Source organism: Adiantum capillus-veneris, chromosome 8 (genome assembly GCF_014529385.1).
Source record: "Adiantum capillus-veneris isolate H3 chromosome 8, ASM1452938v2, whole genome shotgun sequence".
Classification (NCBI taxonomy): Eukaryota; Viridiplantae; Streptophyta; class Polypodiopsida; order Polypodiales; family Pteridaceae; genus Adiantum; species Adiantum capillus-veneris.
The window spans coordinates 5,975,392-5,998,873 of NC_140938.1; the positions used below are offsets into that span (position 1 = coordinate 5,975,392).

Here is a 23,482-nt window from a genome sequence, read left to right on the forward strand (position 1 = left end):
AAATCAGCCCAACGTTTTGCAGTTACAGATGAAGCCTGGCAACAGCAGATCTTTGCAGACTCCCTAGCGTTTTTGCATCAAGAAGCAGAATAGGCCTAGCGTTTTTGCAGACAGCAGATCAAGCCTGGCATTAGCAGATTTCCACAGCAGAATCCATAGCATTTTTGCAGCAAGACACAAGATCAACCCTAGCGTTTTTGGGACAGTACAACACCTAGCGTTTTGCAGATTCCCGGTGATAGAAGTCCCCTTTGCATCAGCGTTTTGCATTTTCAACAAATAGAAACCGCAGAATAGCCACCAAACCTCGCAGATCTCACCTTCCCGCAACAGATCCTCATTGCACGGTCAGATCAGCCAACGTTTGCAAATTCAGCCCGCTATTCACAGATTTCAGCATCTGCGTTTTCACCGCATCATTGTCACGTCGTCATTATCGCCGTTGTCACCAACATAGAGTCAGAATTCAGCAGATACAAGATTTGCAGATTTCAGCTGTCACGTGACACATCCAACACTATGTGTCCGTGGACAAGCTACAGCATAATCAGGGTTCAGTCAGTCTGGTCATCCTAGATTTAGAAGTGATCTGGCACTTTTGTGAGTCTATTCATAGACCGTGCATGCCCAGTCACTTAGTGTAGATGCATATCCTCTGGTTCCACACAGCATGATCATAAGCATTCCCATCAGAATCCTTCAGGGGAATTTTCCAGTGATTTTAGCCTATTTTACCTATTTTTGACATTTTTCACTTATTATTTTTAAGTGACTTTTGTTGGAAAGTAGGTAGCGCAAATTGAGTAAGTTTGTATATAAGCAAACCTAGACTAGCACTAAATGGAAAAAGAGGCAACAGGAGCCAAGCTCAGAAGGGAACTTCTCAAGCAAGACCGTGGTGGACTTTCCCTCCAAGCAAGACCACCTCTCTCCCTAGCGTTTTCTCATCAAGGAGATTATCGCCAGAAGAAGAAGCATCCCCTAGCGTTTTCACATCCAGATACCATCGCCAGAACCCCCATCAGATAGCGTTTTTGCAGAGCCTTGCCTAGCGTTTTGCATCAGCCACCATCGCCAGCAGGGACCCAGCATACCTAGCGTTTTTGCATCTTCCAACGTTTGCAGATTCCAGCCTTTACAAGCATTCATCCTTGGCGATATTCAGCAGTAGAAAGACCAGCAAATTCAGCCTTAAGAAAGTAGCAAATTCAGCCCGGAAAGACCATCAGTTTTCAGCCTAAAAAAACCTCAGTTTTCAGCCCTAAACCTGCAGATTTTCAGCGACAAAGACCTACAGAAACAGTCCTAGAATCAGCGTTTTTGGACTAGTCGCAGATTCCAGCCCATAGCGTTTTTGGACAGCAGATAGAAGATTGCAGATTTCAGCCCTTAGGTCGGCCTCGTCATCCCCGGCATAGCCTAGACTTGCATCAGTCACATGCATTCAGTTTGTACCAGTTTGTGCAATCATAAGTAGACCACTCTCGCCGACGAGAGTGGGGCCTTCGGAGGAGGGTTTTACGTCTCTGGTGTCGTATCTCTCTTCTCTCTCTATCTCTCAGTCTCATACACTTGCACGCACAGTGTCCATTCACTTTGTTTGTGATCATAGCATTCTCTCATTAAGTACGGAAGGCTCTCCCTTCCATAAGAACTAAAAGGAACCTTGAGCACAGTTCACCGACCAGAGTGGAGCCTTCGGAGGAGGGTTTTACAACGTCTCTGGTGTTGTATCTCTCTTCTCTCTCTATCTCTCAGTCTCATACACTTGCACGCACAGTGTCCATTCACTTTGTTTGTGATCATAGCATTCTCTCATTAAGAACGGAAGGCTCTCCCTTCCATAAGAACTAAAAGGAACCTTGAGCACAGTTCCGAGCACTCATCTTGAGCAAAGCGCAAACATTCATTCCGCTGCACCTAACATCAGCCCCTAGCGTTTTCAGATTTCAGCAGTCTCGTTGTCGACATCGTCGGCAAGTCCATTGCATTGTAGAGATTTGTGCAATCAATAGTAGACCGCTCTCGCCTTAGAGAGTGGGGCCTTCGGAGGAGGGTTTGACAACATCCTGGTGTCGTATTCTTGTCTCTGTATCTCTCAGTCTCAGCACCTTCATTCACAGTGTTTACCACTTTGTTTGTGATCATTTGCACTCTCTCACTAAAGGAACGGAAGGCTTTCCCTTCCGTAATAAGTAAAAGGAACCTTGAGCACAGTTCGGAGCACTCACATTGAGCAAAGTTCGACATTCACTTCTCCTGCACCTCACATCTTCTTTTGCTGCTTCTGCTTCTTAGGGTTTAGGCCACTCGGCCAGGATATGCAAGTTGGCTCCGTTCTTCAATGGCTTGACACGTCAGCAATTTGTGACATCCCCCCTTCTTGAAAGAAAGTAATCGTCCGCGATTACAACATATTTGCAAAACAAATCAAGTTAGCTCAAAAAATTTCCGAGGGTCGTTCCGAGGAACAATCCGAGAGACAATCAGTTTTCTCATTCCAAAACGGAGCTCTTGATGTCATGGGTCGTTGGCTTTCTAGAAGAATCTCATCCAATAAGGAGTCTCATTCCAGATTGGAACTCTTGATATCCTGGGTCGTTGAATTCCCAGAAGTATCTCATCCAATAAAGAAAATTCAGTGATTTTGCACATCACAATGCAACACAAATGCTCACATATATATGTTACATGACACAACGAACAGCGCCACTGAGCACTCCCCCAAGACACACGGTCTGTGGTATGAAGCTACTCAACAACTACCTCCCCCCCCCCCCCGGCAAATAACCTAAAAAGGTCCGAACCATGAGTTCAAAGGACTGGCACAACCAAACGCTCCCCAGACCGCAACCTGCGTGGATTGGAGGTTCAAGCATACAACCAAACGCGCTCCAGACATCCCATCTGCTTCATTCAAAGGTTTTCCAGATACATTGAAACGTTCCCCAGACATCCCGTCTATGTCATTCCGAGGTTTTCAAGCATACAATTAAACGCTCCCGAGACATCCCATCTGCGTCGTTCCGAGGTTCAGATAATACCAATACAACATTTCTCACTACTCCATCCGAGAGTAAAATCACCAATCATTGAAACCTGTATTAAAACCACGTCAAACATTTCAAATTGGCACAAAGACAAGTTTAAAACAAATACAATCCATTTCAAACACATTTCAAACAATACTTCCTCAATAGAGTTCAAAAGTATCTAGCTATAAAACAACTCGAAAATTCATTCAGGTTCTTGTTCGGACAATCGAACTTTGAGGACAATTGGCTTGTCCTTCTGCATCAGGGTAATGGTTTGGTTCCGGATATGGAGAATCGCATCATTCCTGTCGTGCCAAGGCATGCCCAAGAGATCGTCGAAATTGCCCAACTTCATAATGTGGAAATCGGCTTTTCCATGATAATCTTGGATAGTCACTGGAAGAGCACCAATGAGCTGCACCACTTTCTAAGTTTGCGTCGTGGCTAGCTCGGCTTATAATGCTTCACCCTTTGCATCATAATCAAAGTGCCTCTGCTTCAAAAAATCTGGATGGATGAAGTTCTCTGTAGCCCCGAGGTCAAAGAAAATTAGGGCTTTCAAACCGTTGACTTTGCCATATGCTCAACATGATTCATTTGTACTTTCAAGGCCTATGCCATAGATATCAGGGACTAGTCCAATACCGAGTCTAGCTCTCTTAGCTGGAGGTGGCCCTGAGGATCGTTCTGTCATGGGAGCAGAAGGTTGTTCTAAAGACGTCGAGGCTCGCTTAGGACATGTAGTGAATGTATGCCCTATTTGAAAACATTTGAAGCATCGGGCTTCTTGTAAAAGGGTTTCTCGTTGACACTGTGTCAGACGAGGCCTTTGAGATTGGGTTTCACGAGATCCCGAGGATTAGTTCATTGTTGCTAAGAGGTTTGGTTGGTGGCCGGAGTTGGTTCTGTGGAAAACTCTAAGTTTCCCTTCGTCAGTTTGTAGCCGACCACGGCATGGTCCATAAGTTCTTGCATGGTTGAGACTTGCTTGGATAGGCAATATTCATGCAAGGGTGATGGTAGTCCAATGGTGTATCACTCGCAGTGGTCCTCCAAGGAAATGAACTTAAAGAAGGACACCGAGAAACCTTACGATACAGTCGTCCATGGTCTCTGTGGCAAGCATTTTCAAGTTGCCCCATTCCGCCAAGATTCGGACTTCAAAGAGAGAAGTCATATAACTTCGTGCAAATATTGTCTTGAAAGCTTGGCACGTCCTTGGAGCATGCAGTTGCGTCTCGATGGAACTCCACCACTGCATAGCATTATCTTTAAGAAATCCCATTGCTCAAGAAATCTTGTATTCTTTTGTATAGTTCCCCAAAGCATAGATGTTGTCAAATTGATGTAGGAACTCCAATGCTTTGTTCTAGTCATTCATCTCGCAAAAGGTGAAAAATTTGGTTGTAGTTGCCACCATCCTCGCAATCTTTTGGTTGGTTGGTTGTGTATCCCAGGACAGATAATAAGGGTATCCATATGGGCTCCAACCACTGTAGCTTGGTGGCGGTGGTGGTGGGAGAGGTGGGGGCAACGGCGGTGGCAAAGGTGGTTGCACAAGGTCAAGGTCAGGGTCAAATGGCTGCACCATATTCTTGAAGACTCCCCCGATCAGTACAGACGGCTCGGAAGGTTGCCGATTGGAAGCTCTCGTACTTTCTGGTGCCGGAGGAGGAGAGAGTTACCCCCTAGGGCATCAGAGGGGGTAACATGTAATTCAAAAACTGTTGAAAACTTTGCAACATCGGTTGAGGATGTCGCAAAGCTCGTCAAGGAGAAACTGCAAGTATTCTGTTGAATCCATGAACACCATGTCTTGGGTTCTTTATGGCTTATGCCCTATAAGACAGAGCGGTGAAGACAGGAGCACGCCCGATGCACGATGAAGTAAGGGTGGGAGTGGCTAATAAGTCCGGGATCGGGACACAAAGATTCTTCAAATAAAATTTCATTAGACTTTGGAAGTGCCGGTTTGCTCTGTCTGCTCTTTGGTGGGACCCATATGCTTTCAGAAAAGCACACGCCTGAAGCTCTGATACCATTGTCACGGGACGGGCACCACGTGCCAACTAAAAAGAACAGACTAAACAAGACTTTTCGCACTTCAATAACAACTGAATTGAAAGAGAGAGAGCACACGCGACACGAAGTGGCGGAATTCCATTCCAGAGAGTACTGGCCCCAACCTTGGCGCCCCTTTCGGTATTTCTTTATATTACTTGAACTCGATACAATGCCAGTACTCACGCTCAACACCTTCACCCAGAAGAGTGCCAGAGAATGAGCCCTCTGCACATATATAGAGGCCCTTGGCCTATGAAAAGCAGTTACATGAAAAGCTTCAAACTCAAAATCATCTGGCACTAGCACCCCAAAGCTGCCAGCGTGTTTTGCGGAAATCCGTACACTGCCACGTCATAATGTCAACGCGAATTGCGAAAATCCATACAGCTACCACGTCATCTTCTCCACGCGTATGTATGTGGGCTTGCTTTATTTTAATGCCTTTATGTCAGTTGGACCCATCAGACGGAGTCCCATAAGTTGGTGGGAACTTATTCCGCTTCTTCTGCTTCTGCTACTTGTGCTTCTTAGGGTTTAGATTATGCAAGTTGGCTCCGTTCTTCAGTGGCTTGACACGTCAACAATTTGTGACATGGGCAACAGCAACGACCTCGTTTTCGAGCACAAGATTCCTCCTCCCTAGTCTTTGCACATCTCTCATGAAGTAAAAGGAACCTTAAGTACGCATTGAGGCTTGAGCACTCATCCCGAGCATTCACCAAGAATCACTTTCGATACACATTACGGTTGTGTACTCAACCATCTGTTGAGGAGTTAATTGAAAACGCCGATTTGGGGTTTGTGAAGGCCCAAAGGTTTGTTAAATGTTTCCTTTAAGCTGAAGAAATGTCAGTGCGGGAAGTGACACTCCATTGTGGTGGTGTAGTTTGGAAAACCAATTGCTTTCTCATGATGTGGCAGCCCACTCTTGCATGTGACATCAAAAGACACATATTTGAAATCACTTTGCCTATGCAATAATCTTGCAATCATAGCAGCTACAATACAGGACAGGACGTTTAATATGCGGTGTACAATATGCATACTAGACGTATTTTTGAGAATCAAATAAAATACGTCAACTTTTTTAGATACGATACTTTAATAAGAACAAATGAAGCGGTCCATGGACCTGTCACCTCCTCAATGACTCTTCAATATTTAACCATTGCATACATAAACAAGCACCATGAAGCTCTAAAACACAATTGATCGACTAGAAAAAGACATACGTTTTGAGCAAAAAAACGTTAGAATAGAAAACGTTATGAGAAGTATTGTACGTTTCAATACAGGACGTCGTGTATTCTAAATAGTTGTTATGCTTGCAATGGAAAGCCGACCCCACTATGTACTTCTCAATCTGTTTGGAAAAAGTAATGTCTTTGAAATTAGACACTGATAGATAAGCGTCCCAAAATCTTTGGTTGTATGTTGCAAGAGTGTCTGATGGGTCCATCCTGAGGCTAGACCAAGTTGAAAGTATGTCTACCTCAAATGTATCATCAAGAAAGCTCGGATAGAAAGCGAGTTTAGAGTCATGCCAAGATTTGGGACTGTCACGTTTCTTGGTTAGGGCAGCCCACCATACCGAACTGTATAGCGTCGAGGGAGATCGCCAACAGTATCAGGAATCCTGGAAGGGACTCTTCGCCGGCCCACTCTGATGTGTGGGTCGTGCGGTACTTGAACTTCATAAAGGTCTGCAACGCTTGCTTCTTTGGGCCGCGCCGAAAGCGACACAAAGTCTTCTGTGGCTCCTTCCTTGCTTCAACTTCGTCTAGAGATCTACTTCTTTCGTCTTCAAGAATCTCCATGGCTGAAAATTCCTGAAACCATCTCCAACACAAAACCATGAACATACCCATTCCATGTAAAGTGAAGGAAAAAAATCTTGTCTTCTCTAAAGACGGTGTATGCAATGTAGACGAACATAGAGACGGAGTGTTCATCAAACACGTGCAAACAACGAGGTCGAATCTTTTCTGTTTGATCGAAATCAATCAACTGTGGCAAATCACTATGGAAGTGCCCATGCTTGGTGCTCATACTATCATGTGCTCGTTCAGAAACTGAGTCATGCCAAGGAAGAGACATGGAATGTGACTTCTTGACATACAAACTTTGCAGCTTTTCATGCACAATCCGCATACATTCGTGCTCATCCATGAGAGAAACGTGCTCAACATACAATATATCATGCCTAGGAAAAGGGATCACGTAACGATGCTGACTAAAATACAAGAAACGATCACGAATGAAACATTCGAACAATGAGTGTGTATCAATCATGCGAACACATAATACTTCCTGTGATGGTTCCTTGGACCAAGGCTCGAGAGCCAAGATCGCTTCTTCTTGAATGATCGAATCGTCTTGTGGGGTATCTGTGGACCTTGACTCGAAAGCCAAGATCGAGTCTTGGTGATTGATCGAATCTACAACGAGGTTAGCTTCGCTAGAAAAAGCATCAACTAACACATCATCCTTGTGAACAATCACATCTTCTTCATGCAACTCATCATGCTTGTGAGAAATCACATCTTGATCATGCAAATCATCATGCTCATCATTGACATCCAAATCATCATGCTTAGCAATATCATTCAAATCATCATGCTTATCTTTGTCATCCAAATCATCATGCTTATCATGGTCAATCAAATCATCATCATGCTTCACACAATCATGCAAATACTGTGTGTCATGCTTGGGAGAAGAAGAGATTGAGACAGTCTCCTTTCCCCAAATCTCTTGCATCTGTGCCTGAACTTGAGAATAGAGTCGCAAAAACTCTGTGTTTTGTTGGTCGCTCTGTTCTTGTATTGCTTTTCTTTCTGCTTTGTCTTTTGCGTGTCTGCGATCCATTTCTGCTTCTCTTGCTTTGGCTTCCAAGCGTGCTTGCTCGCTCTTACGCGCTATGGCTGCCATTCTTTCTTGGTACTGACGCTCTATGGCTGCCATCTTTTCTTTATGGTCACGCTCTATTTCTGCTTTTCGTTTGGCATCTCTTGCTTTGTCTTCTAACTTCTTGTCAATCATCCTCTTGTCGAAAGCCTCCATAGGAGTTAGTGCAATCAGTGTCGTATGGGAAGGGTCAGAAAAACCTCCTAGTGGGGAAAATTCTTCTTCGCCTCTCTCATGCTCATCACTTCCAAGCGAAGTATCCATTCCGCTTCGAGTGATGACCATTCTGAAGTCGTGGGTTCTTGTGGGTCTTGGGGTCTTGGGTTCTTAAGTTCACGAGGAGCTTGGGTTCTTGCGAGTCTTGGGTTCTTAAGTTCACGAGAAACTTGGGTTCTTGAGGGTCTTGAGGTCCGTGATTCGTGAGAATCTTGGGTTCTTGAGGTTCTTGAGGTGTTCTTTCGCTTGCAAATCGCGTTGGAGAAGGATCTTCTCTTCACCCGAGTTCTACCCTTTTCTGCGGGCGCACCCCTTGGCGGCCTTGCGCTCACACCAAGGTTGTTTTTTCCCACCTCACGTCGATTGGCCGGCCGCTAAGTGCACGGTCCACTCTCAATGAGTGAAAAGAGACAAGGGGAGGCTGGACAAGCCCTTCTTTCTTGGGATTCTTGTCACTCTTCAACAAAACACGATTAGGAATCGCCACGCCCAAGTAAACTTGGGTTCGTGCGATCACAACAAGCAAAAAAAATTATTGTGGTTCTTGTGGTTCTTTCCTTGAGTAATGCAGAACACTTCCAAAGCTCTGATACCAATGTTAGGTGCAACGGAATGAATGTTGTATTTTCTCAAGATTAGTGATCTTTATTGCTCAAGGTTCCTTTTAGTTCTTAGGGAAGGAGAGAGCCTTCCGTCTTGTAGAATGTTGTGGCATGAACAAAGTGAGTGGATATTGTGCGTGTAAGTGAATGAGACTGAGAGGAGAGAGAAGAGATACGACACCCGAGAGGTTATAAAACCCTCCTCCGAAGGCCCCACTCTTGTCGGCGAGAGTGGTCTATTCTTTGATTGCACAAAGGTGTACAATGTGTATGCAATGGACTATGCAACTTGGTCTATGCCGATGACGACGACGACGATGGCTGAAATCTGAGATCTTCTAATCGCTGAATTTCGGGACTGTTTCAGTGGCTGAAAATGACTGTTTTGGCTGCGTTTTCTTGGTTGAAAAATGAGGTTTCTTAGGGCTGAAAACTGATGGTCTTTACGGGCTGAATCTGCTACACTTTAGGTGAATAATGCCGGTCTTAATTTGCTGCTGAAATCCAAAAACGCAAGGGGCTGAAATTGGTCCTTCTGTCGCCGGGGTTCTGCAAATGCAAAACGCTAGGCTGATCTGCTGTGTCGTGATGACGCCGGGCTGATCTGCTGTGCACAAATCGCCAAGGCTGATCTAATGCAAAAACGCTAGGTCTTCTGTGGAGAAAACGCCAGAGTAGTCGCGGGGGTTGGTCTTGCTGAGAAGTTGCCTCTTAAGCAAGGTGCTCCTGCTGCCTCTTCTGCCAGAAAGTGCTAACTTGGGTTTGCTTATATATTAACTTAGCAAAATTGCCCTACCTACTTTTGTTGGAAAGTCACTTAAAAATAATAAGTGAAAATAACCAAAAATAGGAAAATAGGCTAAATGCACTCGAAAATTCCCTTAACTGATGCTAATGGATTCTGATGGGAATTCCGATGGTCATGCTGTGTGCAATCGGAGGATATGCATCTATACCAAGTGATTGGGCATGCACGGTCTACAAATAGACTCACAAAAGTGCCAGATCACTGCTAATCTAGCTTGATCAGACTGATTGAACCCTACTGTGGTGTAACTTGTCCACGGACACATAGGGTTGGGATGTGTCACGTGACAGTTGTATTTTCTCAAGATTAGTGATCTTTATTTGCTCAAGGTTCCTTTTAGTTCTTAGGGAAAGAGAGAGCTTTCCATCTTATGGAGAGTGCTATGATCACGAACAAAGGGAGTGGATATTGTGCGTGCAAGTGAATGAGATTGAGAAAAGGAGAGAGAAGAGATACGACACCCGAGAGGTTGTAAAACCCTCCTCCGAAGGCCCCACTCTCGTCGGAGAGAGTGGTCTACTTTGATTGCACAAAGGTGTACAATGCGTATGCAATGGACTGATGCAATTGGGACTATGCCGGTGACGACGACGGTGATGACGACGACGACTTGATGGCTGAAATCTGAGATCTTCTAACTGCTGATTTTCGGGACTGTTTCGGTGGCTGAAAATGACTGTTTTACTGTTGTCTTAAGGGCTGAAAATGAGGGCTATGCCGGGGTTCCTACTGAAGGTGAAAACGCTGATGTTATGCACCTGTCAGGCTGCATTTTTATGGCTTTAAGCACCTGCTGAAAACGCTGCAAAAACGCTGAAAAAACGCTGATGCCAAGGGGTCCTTTTGCTGCAAACTAGATGAATTTGCAACCGCTAGGTGACTTGGGGGTTGATGACGATCAAGCATGGGCTGAAATCGCCATAGGGCTCTAGTACTGATGAGGGCAAGCAAAACGCTACAAGGCTGATGTTGATGGCGATGATGCAAGAGAGGAAACGCTGAGAATCTGCTACTGCCGGCGGTCACTGTGAGAGCAAACGCTAGGACTCTGATGGTGCAGGCGAGGATGGAAAGTCAAAACGCTTGAGGGTCATGAGGGGGGGTACTGTTGAGAAGTTGCCTCTTGAGCGGGAAGCTCCTGCTGCCTCTTCTGCCAAAAAGTGAACTTGGGTTTGCTTATATATTAACTTAGCAAAATTGCCCTACCTACTTTTGTTGGAAAGTCACTTAAAAATAATAAGTGAAAATAACCAAAAATAGGAAAATAGGCTAAATGCACTGGAAAATTCCCCTAACTGATGCTAATGGATTCTGATGGGAATTCCGATGATCATGCTGTGTGCAACCGAAGGATATGCATCTATGCTAAGTGGCTAGGCATGCACGGTCTACGAATAGACTCACAAAAGTGCCAGATCACTGCTAATCTAAACTTGACTGAACTGACTGAACCCTGCTGTGGTGTAGCTTGTCCACGAACACATAGGGTTGGGATGTGTCACGTGACACGCAAAAGGTCGACAGTGGCATTCAGTCATAACCTTTTCCCTCAACGGCTGTGTAACGCACAACATGGTTTTTCTCATCAAGTAGCCTTCCCGAATAGAGTATCCTGCTACTGTCTCCCCATCCCGTATCCGTGTGAAAACGTCTGCAAAATCTATATCTGTGGCATATTGGTCGACCATATCCTCGAAGCTCCTATGATGTATCGCGGAAATAGCCAGAACCAACGGCTTCCGAGACAAAGCATCTGCCACCACATTCTTTTGTCCCTGCACATGGACAATCTGGAAGTGAAACTGTGACAAGATGTTCGCCCACCGCCTCTGCTTTTCCGAAAGTTGCTTCTGTGACAAGAAGTAGCGCAAACTCTGATGGTCTGTAAAGACAATAAAATCCGCTCCGAGCAGCTAATGCCGCCACTGAGTAAGAGCATGGATAACTGCCAAAAGCTCTCTCATAAATTTGTGCTGTCATCTCCAGCCTAGAGAACAGTCGGCTCACGTAAGCAATGACATGGCCTTCTTGCATTAAGACCGCACCCAAACTACGACCACAAGCATCACAATATACTTCAAATGACTTCTGCAAGTCCGGCAAGGTCAAAACTGGTCCGGTAGTCAATTTCTCTTTCAATGTCTGAAAGGCAGTCACCTCTGTGGATCCCCACGAGAAAGGGGCTCCTTTCAGTGTCAAGATATGCAAAGGGGAAGCAACCTCTGCAAACTTTCGAATGAACCGCCTATAGTATGAACACAGTCCCAAGAAGCTTCTAACTTCATGGACATTCTTCAAATCGGGCCAATCACAGATAGTGTCTATCTTGGCCGGATCGATTTGCACTCCTGCTGCTGAGACAATGTGTCCCAAAAAGTGTATCTCTGAAGCATATGATCTCTATGTTCTGCCTCATTCTTGGAGAAAACAATGATATCGTCAAAGAAAGTGGCAACAAATAGCATGTACTCTCGAAAAATCCTGTCCATCATCCAGTTAAATGTCGCAGGAGCATTGGTTAAGCCAAAAGGCATCACCAAAAACTCCAAAAGTCGTCCGAGAAGCTGTCTTGTAGACGTCTCCCGGCGCGATCCTGATCTGATGATATCCACTCTTCAGATCAATCCTGCTAAAGCACTAGGATCCCAGTAATCTGTCGAGTATATCATCGATCCTAGGAATCGGAAATTTGTTCTTGACGGTGATTTTGTTGAGAGTTCTATAATCGATGCACATTCTCCAAGATCCGCCTTTCTTCAAAACCAACAACATTGGAGAGCAATACGGTGAAGTACTAGGCTGGACAAGACCCTTTTCCAAGAGGTCTTTCACTTGGTTCATAATCTCTTCATTCTGTGCTCGGCTCACACGGTAAGGTGGCCGGTTCGGTGGTGTGGTTCCAGGTATCAGATCAATGGTATGATCTTCAGGCCCTCTAAAAGGCAATCGGCATGAGTGTGGAGAAAAATCTTGGCGTTCTTTTGTTCAGGTCAAAACATATTCGACCTTTATCCATCTTTCAATTCTCCCCAAAAGAATGAGTAAAGAAACTGAAGTTCATCAAGTACAATCTCTGAGCTCTTCATTTATCAAAATCGCTTTCTCGGCCCGGTAGTCAACCACGGCGTAGTTCTTGTGGTACCAAGGGATTCCGAGTAGAATGTTACTCGCATGCCCTGAACACCCCTGTCATTGCAAACGAAGTTTGCCAATGCTCGGTGTAATGGCAACATCCCGTCTGGGTGCCAGTCGAACTACCTCCGCATGTGGCCTCAGCCTGTCGGGCGTAATTCCAAATCGAGCCGCCAATTTGAAGTGAAAAGAAGTTGGCCTTGGCTCCTTCAAAAGAGCTTTCTGATCCTTCACTTTGCCCCAAAGGCGGCAAAGTTTGTACTTTCATTCATTTGATTCGGTTCAGGTCCCATGCCATGTGGTACCGGTTCTGCTTTTTATCTACCTTTTCTGCCACGTCTCTCAGCTGCTTTAGAACTTTCTGGCCTTCATCTTGTTTATTCGGTGCCTTGTTAGGGCACTTCGCAGAGATATGTCCATGTTCCCCGCATCCAAAGCACTTCCCCTCCCTGATGAAGCGAGCTCTCTCCTCAGGAGTAAGCTTGGGTCGTGCATCCTTCTTTTTCGGATTGCTCTTTCTCTTTCTACTTTCATTGGCTAAAGTCTGTTCGGCTCATGGTATCATGACCTCATCGGTGGGGTAGGTCAGACTGCCAGAGTGAATGGCAAAGCCCCGTTTCGCATGACTCATCAACTCCTGAATAGACGTTGCCTTCTGTTCCAAGCAGTGATCTCGAATCTCTGTAGGTAGACCCAAGGTAAACCGCTCAATCTGTTCTCTAAACGAGATCTTCTTGAATGAAGAGACGGGTAGAAAAGAGCTCCAGAATCTCTCGCAATAAGTATTCACTATATCTCTCTTGGTCATCCGAACAAGGTTCCAAGCAGCTCGTATATCGCGTTCATACTCTTGAGTCAACCAAGAAGAGATAAAAAGCTTCTTAAATTTCAGCCATTTAACTGGCGCAGTCTTCTTTAATAGAAGTGTGGACCACCAAGTTCGAGCATTCCCCTGAAAATAAGAGGCAGAGCTCTCCGAATCTTGGAGTGCTCTGAGTAGCGTCCTCCCGCGAAAGCGATGTCAAACTGCTGTATAAAAGACAAAGCCTTCGAAGCATCTTCATATCCTGAAAAAGTGTCAAATTTGATGGATTGTCCACCTTCCTTAAAACTCTCTGACTTTCTTGCTTTTATCTTCCAGAGAGTCATACCGGTTGGCTTTATAAAAATTGTTCTTGTTCGCATAAAATTTGCCGTCATCAGAGTCTAAACTATCTATGGACGAGTCCTCTGTAGAACTGTCACTCAATGGGCGAGATTTAGACTTCTTTGCCTCTTTTTTGCCCTTTCCGAAGCATTGTTTCTTGCTTCGCTTTTTGCCTTTTCTGTCTTCTTTGCTCGAATCTGAAGAGCTAGAAGAACTGTCAGAAGAAGAAGAAGAAGAACTGGGTACTCCTTCAAATCGAACACGCTTCTTCTTTCTTTGCATTGTCAAATGTCGACTGACGACCCAAATAACCCGGGAAGTTAGTACCTTTCTTCTGCTTTTTGCCATGCTTTTCAGCTTTGTTCTGCGCATCAAAAAGCTAAGCAATCCGTGCATCAACCACCTCTTGTAATTCCTTCTCTGAATATAGCTTGTGATCAGAAGGTTTCTTGAGAGCGGGTTTCGGGGATGGTGTTGTGGTTTTTTGCCACTGCTCGTGCACTTCCTTAAAAGAAGTCTCGCTCATATATTTTGCCAATTTCGGATCCTTCGCAAAACTGAGCATCATCTTTGTTGCATCGCCGATCAATTGACGACGCTTCATCTCTCTTTGCTCCGCCTGAGTAGGCCGAGGCGGACCATACTCTTTGCCGGAATCTTCGTTGTGATCCCTGCCCGCATCTCCAGATGCAGAGAGAGTGACTGATCCTTGCGTGAAGCCATAGGTGTCGCGGAAAAAAATTTGGGGATTGAATTTCTCGTAGGAGAGAAATCGGTCGTGCTCTGATACCACTGTAACAGACTTGGACACTCCAAGTCAAGAATCAATCACGACAGCACCAAATAACCACTTCAAAACAATTCAAAGATCACAATAGATTTGCACTGGCCCGGCGAAGTTCCGTGCCTAGAGATATTGGCCCCAAAGACTGGCGCCCCTTTCGGTATTTCTTTATGTATTAAATCAATGTCAAAGTACAAGAGAGCGGTTAGGGTTTCACTCTCAAACTCTGCGTCCAGATGCTCTGCAGAGTGAGCCCTAAACCACTTATTTAAAGTTTACAAGGGATGCCCAAAAGCAGAGCCCCAAAAGCTTTCAAAAAAATAAAAGCATAAAATTCTCTCTCTCAGAGTAAAAATAAAGCAATAAACTCTCTCTCTCTATCTTTCTCAGATTGCGTCGCCCAAAAGCTGGGATTTCAGCCCTTAAAAGCCACTGCAATTTCCGAAAATCCGTACGCTAGCCACGTGGCATTTTCAGCCGCCAAAATCAGGGTTTCCAGCCACATTAGGGTTTCAGCCAGCAGTTAGGGTTAGGGTTTTCAGAAATTAGGGTTTCTGCAAATTAGGGTTTCTGGCAGAAATTAGGGTTTGCAGGAATTAGGGTTTTTGGCAGAAATTAGGGTTTCTGCTCTCGGTAGCCACGTCATCACTTTGTGACAGTGTCCATAGCAAACCACAAGTCACCACCCCCTCTGGAGTGCACAACTGCCGAATGATGGCTGGAATGAATGGATCTGTAGATGATCAAGCCCATTTGAAGATACCGTGCACTGCAGCAGTCACTGAGAGACCGCACGGACCACCCCCGTTGGTGTCCTACACGAGGTAACTTCATCCTCTATGAAAAACACAAGCCATGTGGCTATTGTGCACCCAAAAACACAATTGTGAGGTGATGAATGCTGCTAACCAGCCATTTTCAGTGTGCTCGTACGCTCCAGGCAGGGTCCGGAGCGGTGCAGAGGGTGTAGGGTGGGCGGGGAATCAATGTCAACCCCTGGTGGGCTGAAAACAGAGATAACAGTAGGTACAGGTGGCTAACATCTATCGATCTGAATAGGAACAAGACCGGCAAGGCACCGAATGTCGAGCCGGGTCGAGTAGGCAAGATCTAGTGGAGCAAAGCTGAGCGCTACCCTCCTACTGCCAAAAACGCAGCTCCCCAAAAAACGCAAGGGGCAAACAAAAACGCTAATGGAAGAGGGGCATTTCCGGCGAGGAAAAGGCATGTAGAGGCTCAGTAGCAAAAACGCAAGCATGGCTGATGAGATCTAGCAAAAAACACAGGTGGAGGGGGGTCCTCCGCAATAAAACGCAGCTGGCCGGTCGCGTCCTGGTTGTTTGCAAAACGTTGGCAGATCTGCATAAAAACGCTGATGTTGGTTCTTCTTGGGAGGAGTACCTTGATGCGGGTGGTGCGCCCTCAACGCTGGTTCTAATACCATGTGAGAGTGCGCATGCGGAAGAGAGTGTGTGTGTGTGAGAGAGAGAGAGAGAGAGAGAGAGAGAGAGAGAGAGAGGACACAAATGCTAGAGATGGTGAAGAGGGGGCGCTCAGCCTCCCATGACTACCATGAGCAAAAGACCCAATACACAATGACCAGATACTGTGGAAGTGGGTACCTCCTTGGCCCCATAAATAGGTGCCCAAGGGGAGGTAGGGCAAAGCATGGAAAAAATCCCCCACGACCCAATAAATGAAATATGAGGGCGCCGGCCAAGGTGGACGGCAGGCCCACAAGTGGGCGGCCGAACAGTGCAGTCTAAATGCATATCCAAAGGATGGCAACCCCGGAGGCACACTAGCCGTACATGCACGCCCTAGACTTGTGAAGTAGTAGAGTGGTATAAGTCTAACACTATGCGCGGCGCGCGCTCGCCTTGAGGGCCAACACACTCTACTCCGCGGCTCTTGTGTCATCTACAAAGTGCTTTTCAGTTGTCTGAAGTCTTTTCGATTGTGATTTTGTGTGTTCAAGGAGTCACAAGTCAGGCGGTTGATTACACTAAGCTTGGCCATTTTTGAAAATCTAGATCACCCAACAAGGAGCTGCATTTTTCAGACCACTAGCCACCTCATGCAGCTGCACTCTTAGTCATTGGCAAGGCAATCAATCATTGCAACAATTACTGAATTGAACTGAAACAGCAAACACTTGAACTTGAAAGAGAGAACAGCCCATAGTAGACAAGTCACAAGAGACACGAAGTGTCAAAGTTCCACTCCTAGAATTTGTGCCAACAGTCAACATTTTGAAATGCTGGGGGGAGGGGGGGGAGAGTCACTTCGGGCATAGCGTTTTGAAATGCAAAGCAAAGAAGCACTTGGGGGGAGGCGTTGTAGAGCACAAGCCCTTGCATTTTAAAACGCAGGGCAACAGGAAAATTTCGTCACTGCTAGCGATGGGGGAGGCTGGTAGTGGCGTCTCAAAACGCCGTGTGGAAGGAGGGGAAGCGCCTATCTAGAGTTTCAAAACGCATGGGAGAGAGGGCAAATACGGCACCAAGAGGGAAAATACGGTGCCGCTGCCACAGCAGCGTCTTAAAACGCTAGGAGGAAGTGAGGACACGAGTTGCCGGTGCTATTGGTTTTCTTCTTCTCTTTTCAAGGATCACCAAGCTACACCGAGTTGCTCTGATACCATGTCAAAGTCGACGATGCGGAAGCGTAGAGACCAAGGGGAGTGAAAGAGAGAGAGAGAGAGAGAGAGAGAGAGAGAGAGAGAGAGAGAGAGACTTGAACCAATCAACCTTCTCAATGAATAACTGAATGTGTATAGTAAATTGCCGTACCCAAGACTTTGACAAATAAGTAAAATAAATACTTAAAAGCCAAACTAAATAATGGGATCACATTGGACAGTTCACTTGAGATGCCTAAACTTTAACATATCTCTATCTCTCTCTCTCTCTCTCTCTCTCTCTCTCTCTCATCCACACCCAGACTCGCTAATGCAGGCAGCAAAGGCAAAAGAGAATGTACTTGGTGACACCAAGACGCTGGCTGGTAGACAGCTTGAGGTTAGGAAGCAGCTGCATGGAGGCGGAGAGCGGCTGCTTGGAGGAGGGGGCAGAGGAGGACGCGGGCGCGGCAGCTGCAGCTCGCTTCTTGGCCTCCGCTAGCTCCTCTTTGTCCTCCGCGTCCAGCTCGAGCCTCGTTGGCTTCCTCTTCAACATTGTAGAGTTGGACGCTAGAGATGTTACGCTTCAGCCCGTTCTCGAATGGATGTCTCAAATTTTACTAACCTTGGAAGCTCAAGAAACTAATATTACACACACACACACACACACACACACACACAGAGAGAGAGAGAGAGAGAGAAGTTGCTTCAATACTTTGTGGTGTTGATTACCTTGAGAATTTTAAGTAGATTAGTGTTTATCAACCTTGACTAGCAAAATTCGGAATTCAAGTTCATGTTTGAAGCAATGCCTCTGGTAATCTTTTGTGCCAAGGAAAATAAAAGTTGATTGATTGCACTAATCCAACAAAGATTGTGCTAGCAAGGTGTGAGAGCAAAAAATTACAATTTCCTTGAAGAATACAAGGGTCTAAACAAAAGGAAAATTTATAATTATGTTATGTTTGCCTTCCCTTTGTTGCACGTAAGCGCATGCATGTGCGCGTGCGCACACACACACACACACACAGGGGATGGAGCACTCAGTATTGTAAACCTATGTCTATGAAGGATATACGAGAGATCCATTCAAAATGAGAAAATGAACTAATTTTCATTGAAAAGAGAAATTAGTGACAACTTTATAGGATCATGGCCTTGATTGAGGGAAATTATTTTGGGCTTGATTTGTGGGTTGATCGATAAGTCTATCAAATCAATTTTTTTGTGAGGAATTTGGGAGTCCTAGACTTAGGTCGAGTACAAACAATCCTCCCCTTAAACCTAGGGGTATGGATGACTCTGTTACCAAAAACAAGAGGAAAGACAAGTCATCCTATATGGATGCATATATACTCTATTCACCGAAGAGCTCTAACTTAGAGCAATCGACAAACACACTCAAAGACTACCTAAAACAAGAGTAGGTATGATAAAGTTGCTCCAAATAAGTAAGAGTGCTCACAGAATGTATGAGTTTGAATCCCCCATGGCATGGGAGGTTCTTCAATTAGTTGAGTTCGTTGGAAATAGGGGAAGACAAGAAGCCTAGACACAAGACGAGAGATGGAGCAAATCACTAACTCAATGATAATGAACCAAGTGGGGACCAAGTGAACCATAGAATATAGAAGAGAGGTAGCTTATATAACCACAATGAGATGCATGTGACATATTTGATTGTGTCAGTGTACCATGACCTAAACGATTGTGTCATGCATAAGGAGTTAGCCTAGGGTAGTGTCCCATAGAAACAAACCTCCCTTGAGCTCATTGGTGGAGCTAACAGATGAAATGACACAAAACTTAAAAAAAGGTGATTAGTACAAGTCAAATGGTCTGGACCTGATGAGGAGCTAACATGGATATCATAGACATTGTGATATTAGATGGATTAACCATGTGTAGACACTAGGTTCAGAGGTATGTGTTCTGAACATTCAAAAGATGGGTCAAACATGTTCTACATGTGTCTTAAGGCCAGACAACCCCCCCAAGTCCAATTTTTTAGGGAGATAAATAAAAACCATGGTCTCAAGGTGGTATAGCTCATGCAAATGCTAGAGAAGTGATGCAAGGTGGGTCTTATCACATGTCAAAGACATGGGTAGTGTTTTAACTCAACAAACAATGCATATTTATAGGTCAAAGTAAAAATATGTAGGAAAAAAGCATTGAGGCTATTCATGCTATGCAGTAAACAAATTAAAGGATTTATATGATTTTTTTATTGAGCTGTTTAAAAGCCCAAAAATCCTCATTGTCAAGTGAGTCTTCAAGCACTTGTGCTTGCATTGCCTTCTCTACTTCATCTTCTTCTTCATGTTTTGTAGAAACCAACTATGCATGGTGTTGGCCTTGTTTTTTCTCGAGTCTTTTAAGGCAAACTTCAATTGTACAAAATGTGTGTTGCTTGACTTTAGTGTTTGCAGTAAACGTCTTTGTAGAAGTGTCAAATTCAAGAGTCTTTTTGCGGTCTTCATCCATTTTACGTAGCCTATAACAGCAATGACCAGGTCTTTAAGCCAAGAGGGCAGGGTTCAAGGGGAGACCGCCCGATCGTAGTGCCTAAGTGGTCGAACCAATGGGACTGCATGCCACACTTATAAATAGGGTTTGGGAATAAGGGGCATCATCATAGTCTCATAGGCTGGGTAGTGAGCTTCGCCACAGAACCTTGCATGGATTGATCTCCAGTTGCAGAGTCTGGAGTTGGCTGGTCATCATCGTTGTCATCCTCATGACCCGCTCCGTTGTCCTCCCCTGGTCTTTGTCATCCTCTTGGTCTTGTTCACCTTCATCAGCACCTTGATTTTAATGTACTCCATAAGACCTGATTGATAAGGGCACCATCATATTGCTCTGATTTCTCCTCTAAGTCTGACTTCATAGAGTCAAGTAGACTCTGCACTGAGTGTAAGGTTTTCCTTCTAGATCAACAATGTCTACTAAAGATTGGTAGATGTAATTTTTATGTGACTGCTTACCTCAGGGTATGGTGATTGGCCATCAAAGACTTCATAGTAGACTTTTTCTCTTCCAACTTGCCTTGCACCCCAGCTATGGCTTCTTCAGCAAACCTCTTTTCCTCAATCAGTCATTGCTTTTCCTTCTGAATTTTATATATGTCGTGTTGCTAAGCGGCCATGATTCTGGCATCATTATTATTAAATACGGCCATCTACAACATCTTCTGTCTGAGGTCATTGAGCTCATGCTTGGCCTTCTCTAACTTTGTCTTGGTATCTTGAAGCTCGGTCTGAAGGGCCATAAATGTAAAGCTTGGAGCTTTTGTTGGGCTTCAACTAGTTGTCCCATAGCATGGACAATTGTGTTCCAATCAAACATCATTGTCGCGACACAGCCATCTGCTATGGTATCTAGATCTGTTTGTGATGTTTCATAGGCAATGAAAAGGGTTGGATGAGGCATAATTTCCTTATCTAGATACCATCTGCTATGGTATCTAGATCTGTTTGTGATGTTTCATAGGCAATGAAAAGGGTTGGATGAGGCATAATTTCCTTATTTGGTTGTTGCACAACCATTTTGCATGCATTCGTTTTTGTCGAAGGCGTTGTAGTTTTTTGGTTGCTTGTTCTAAACTGAAGGTTCTAATAGAACCAACTAGGTATGAGGCGCCCTTGTGTATCGATTGGTGGGGCTTGCTGAGTTTACGTGGTTTGTTGTTGTGTCTTTTGTGGCAAGGTATGGGCTAGGTCAATGGGTTTAGCTACAGAAGCCCCTTGACTTGTGGTCTATTCTGTTGGCTTGTTTGGTGTATGTTGTAGCTAGGTCAATGGGTTTAGCTACAGAGGCCCCTTAACTTGTGGTCTATTCTGCTGACTTGGTTAGCAGGGTTACGGTTTACTACTTTTTAGGTGGCTTAGTGGTGTCATTCGTTCCCGCTTCTAGTGTCCCTAAACCATCTTGTGCGATTTTTCTCTTTCCAGTGGTGACAATGGCTAAGTCAGTTCCACCAGTGCCCATTTGTTGTTCCTGTTGTTGGATAACTATATCTTGTCTAGCAGCCTAATTGGTACCTGCTTTAGTCCCCCTTGCTTTGTGCCAAGCTTTGTCAGCATTGGGATAGGATGGAATGCAGGTTGCCCAATACAAGAATTTCTAGGCATACCACACTTTAAACACATTCTGATTTTGAGTCTTTATTGTAGTTTTTTGTTGAACAAGGCTGCTTTGTAGAAAAGTTGCCAAATTGATCTTAGCTTTAGGGTCCTTCACTCTCTTCAGTAGCATCCCAAAGATTTTTTTAGCAAAAAAAGGTTGGATTATTTTTCAAGCTAATAGCCTCAACAATAAATTTATGGGCTAGCCCAAATTCCAGACTGCGACTGGAACTCCTTGGGCTCCCTTTTGGCGTTTCTTGAGCGCTTCAGCATCTTTATTCAAGAATTTGTTTGAGGTGCATGCCTTGGCCTTGTCATTGTCTAGTATTCTAAGAATGTGTCCCAAAGTTTCTATTGTGACTTGAATTTCCCAAGCATTACTTTCAGCAGAATAATGTTCACTGTCAAAAGTGTCAATTACCTATTTGACAAGGCCACCGTCAAACTCCATTCTGGTGGCCTCCAGTACCACCTTTAGATCCCAGAGCTTGAGAAGTGCTTTCTCTTTTTGATGAAAAACATATTTCTCGATCTTGGTGTGGGGTACGAGCTCTTATAGTTGTGTATGTGCCACCTGCTCAGTAATAGATTGTGTGGCTTTATCCACATTCACATGCGTTTGTTATGACGATTTCTTGTTCTTAGCCATAGCTTTGTCCTCTGATTTATCTTGTGAAGATGAAGAAGTTGCTATGGTGGTAGAAAGAGATCTTCGAAGTGTCAGGTTTATGGTGAAAAGGTGTAGCAGTGGATGGTGATGACTATGAAGGTGTGGAGCTTGTTGTGTGTGTTGTGGATGATGACGGTAAGGAGATGTCTGCAAGAGAAGTAAGGTGCACAATAGCTTGGGATAGAAGTGCAGGGTTGCGTACCTTTTGCATGTTAATCTCTACATGTGCCATAATGCTCCACGATCTTGCTCTCTTGGTTTTAGGACCACTGTTCTCACCATGTGTCACTCATGCATTTGTCTGATTCAGAGTTATATTGAAATCCTCAATAGGTTTAGTTACTATCTGACACCTTTCTTGAGCTGACCTGGTGTAGAATAAATTTAAAGGTTCACTTTCTGATATAGAAGGGTCTTCTAGTTTTGGAGTTACTGGGAGTTCTTCTAATCTGGCGACACAATATAGATTGATCTTGGCCCCATTGTAGACTCCAGGCAACAGTAATCCAAACAAGTCTCTTAATTTGACTCTTCCATTAGTGAATACCCAATCAACCTCAAAGGTTCCTGACCATGTTATTTTTAGGTTAGGCTTCTTCAGTCCCAATTTTGGACTATTACAACAACACTAGATCACCCTTCTTGAATTCTCTGATCTTGACCTTACTGTCATGCCATTGCTTCCTCTTTTGTTGGACTACTTGTTGTTCTAACATGGCCCTTTGTCTGATCTCATCCAACTATAGCAGCTCGTCCAACCTCTAGTTGAGATTCTAGTTAAAATCCATTCCATGTTCAACTATCAATCTAAGGCTGGGAATGGCAAAATCCATTGGGACTACTGCCTTTGTTCCATGCACCATTTTGAAAGGTGTCATGCCAACAGTGACCTCATAAGCAATCCTATAAGCCCATAGCACTGTCTGGAGATTAACATCCTAATGGTGTGGTTCCTTTTGAACTATTTTTGTGAGAATGGCCTTGATAGTTTTATTATTGCTTTCTGCCTAACCATAGCACCTGGGATAATAATGCATAAATTTTTTATGCTTAACTGAAAAAATCTCAATCAGTATCTGAATAGTTTTAAATGTGTTCCTTGATCTGCATTTGGACATCTATATCTGCATATAATGTTCTTATACAAGAATATAGTTGTGGATTTGGTAGTTTTGCTATCTTCCACCAGCTGGATGGTAGTGATGCAGGGGGGGAGACCTACACTCCAGACTGCCAACAGGTGTCCGGTTAGTCCTTGGCTTCAACCCACTTTCTGACATAACATTTGGCCATGATGATGTACTTATTCTTTCTTGGTGTAATCTTCTGAATGGCCCCATAAAATCCAAAATCCATTTCATGAATATTCC

At 44.5% G+C, this 23,482-nt stretch overlaps 1 protein-coding gene across 2 annotated transcripts in view; it reads right to left on the reverse strand.

Annotated features, from left to right (window-relative positions):
- LOC147451620 (uncharacterized) overlaps window positions 1-17,942 on the reverse strand; it is a 56,102-nt gene extending 38,160 nt beyond the window's left edge. The window contains exon 1 of one of the 2 annotated variants that reach the window (XM_086518780.1): window positions 17,678-17,924. In XM_086518780.1, coding sequence (XP_086374906.1) covers window positions 17,678-17,871 — 194 coding nt within the window. In that variant the 5' untranslated portion in view covers window positions 17,872-17,924. Of the gene's footprint in view, window positions 1-17,677 lie in introns of both variants that reach the window. The other variant, XM_086518781.1, reaches the window with a different exon arrangement.
- Window positions 17,943-23,482: the final 5,540 nt, after the last annotated feature.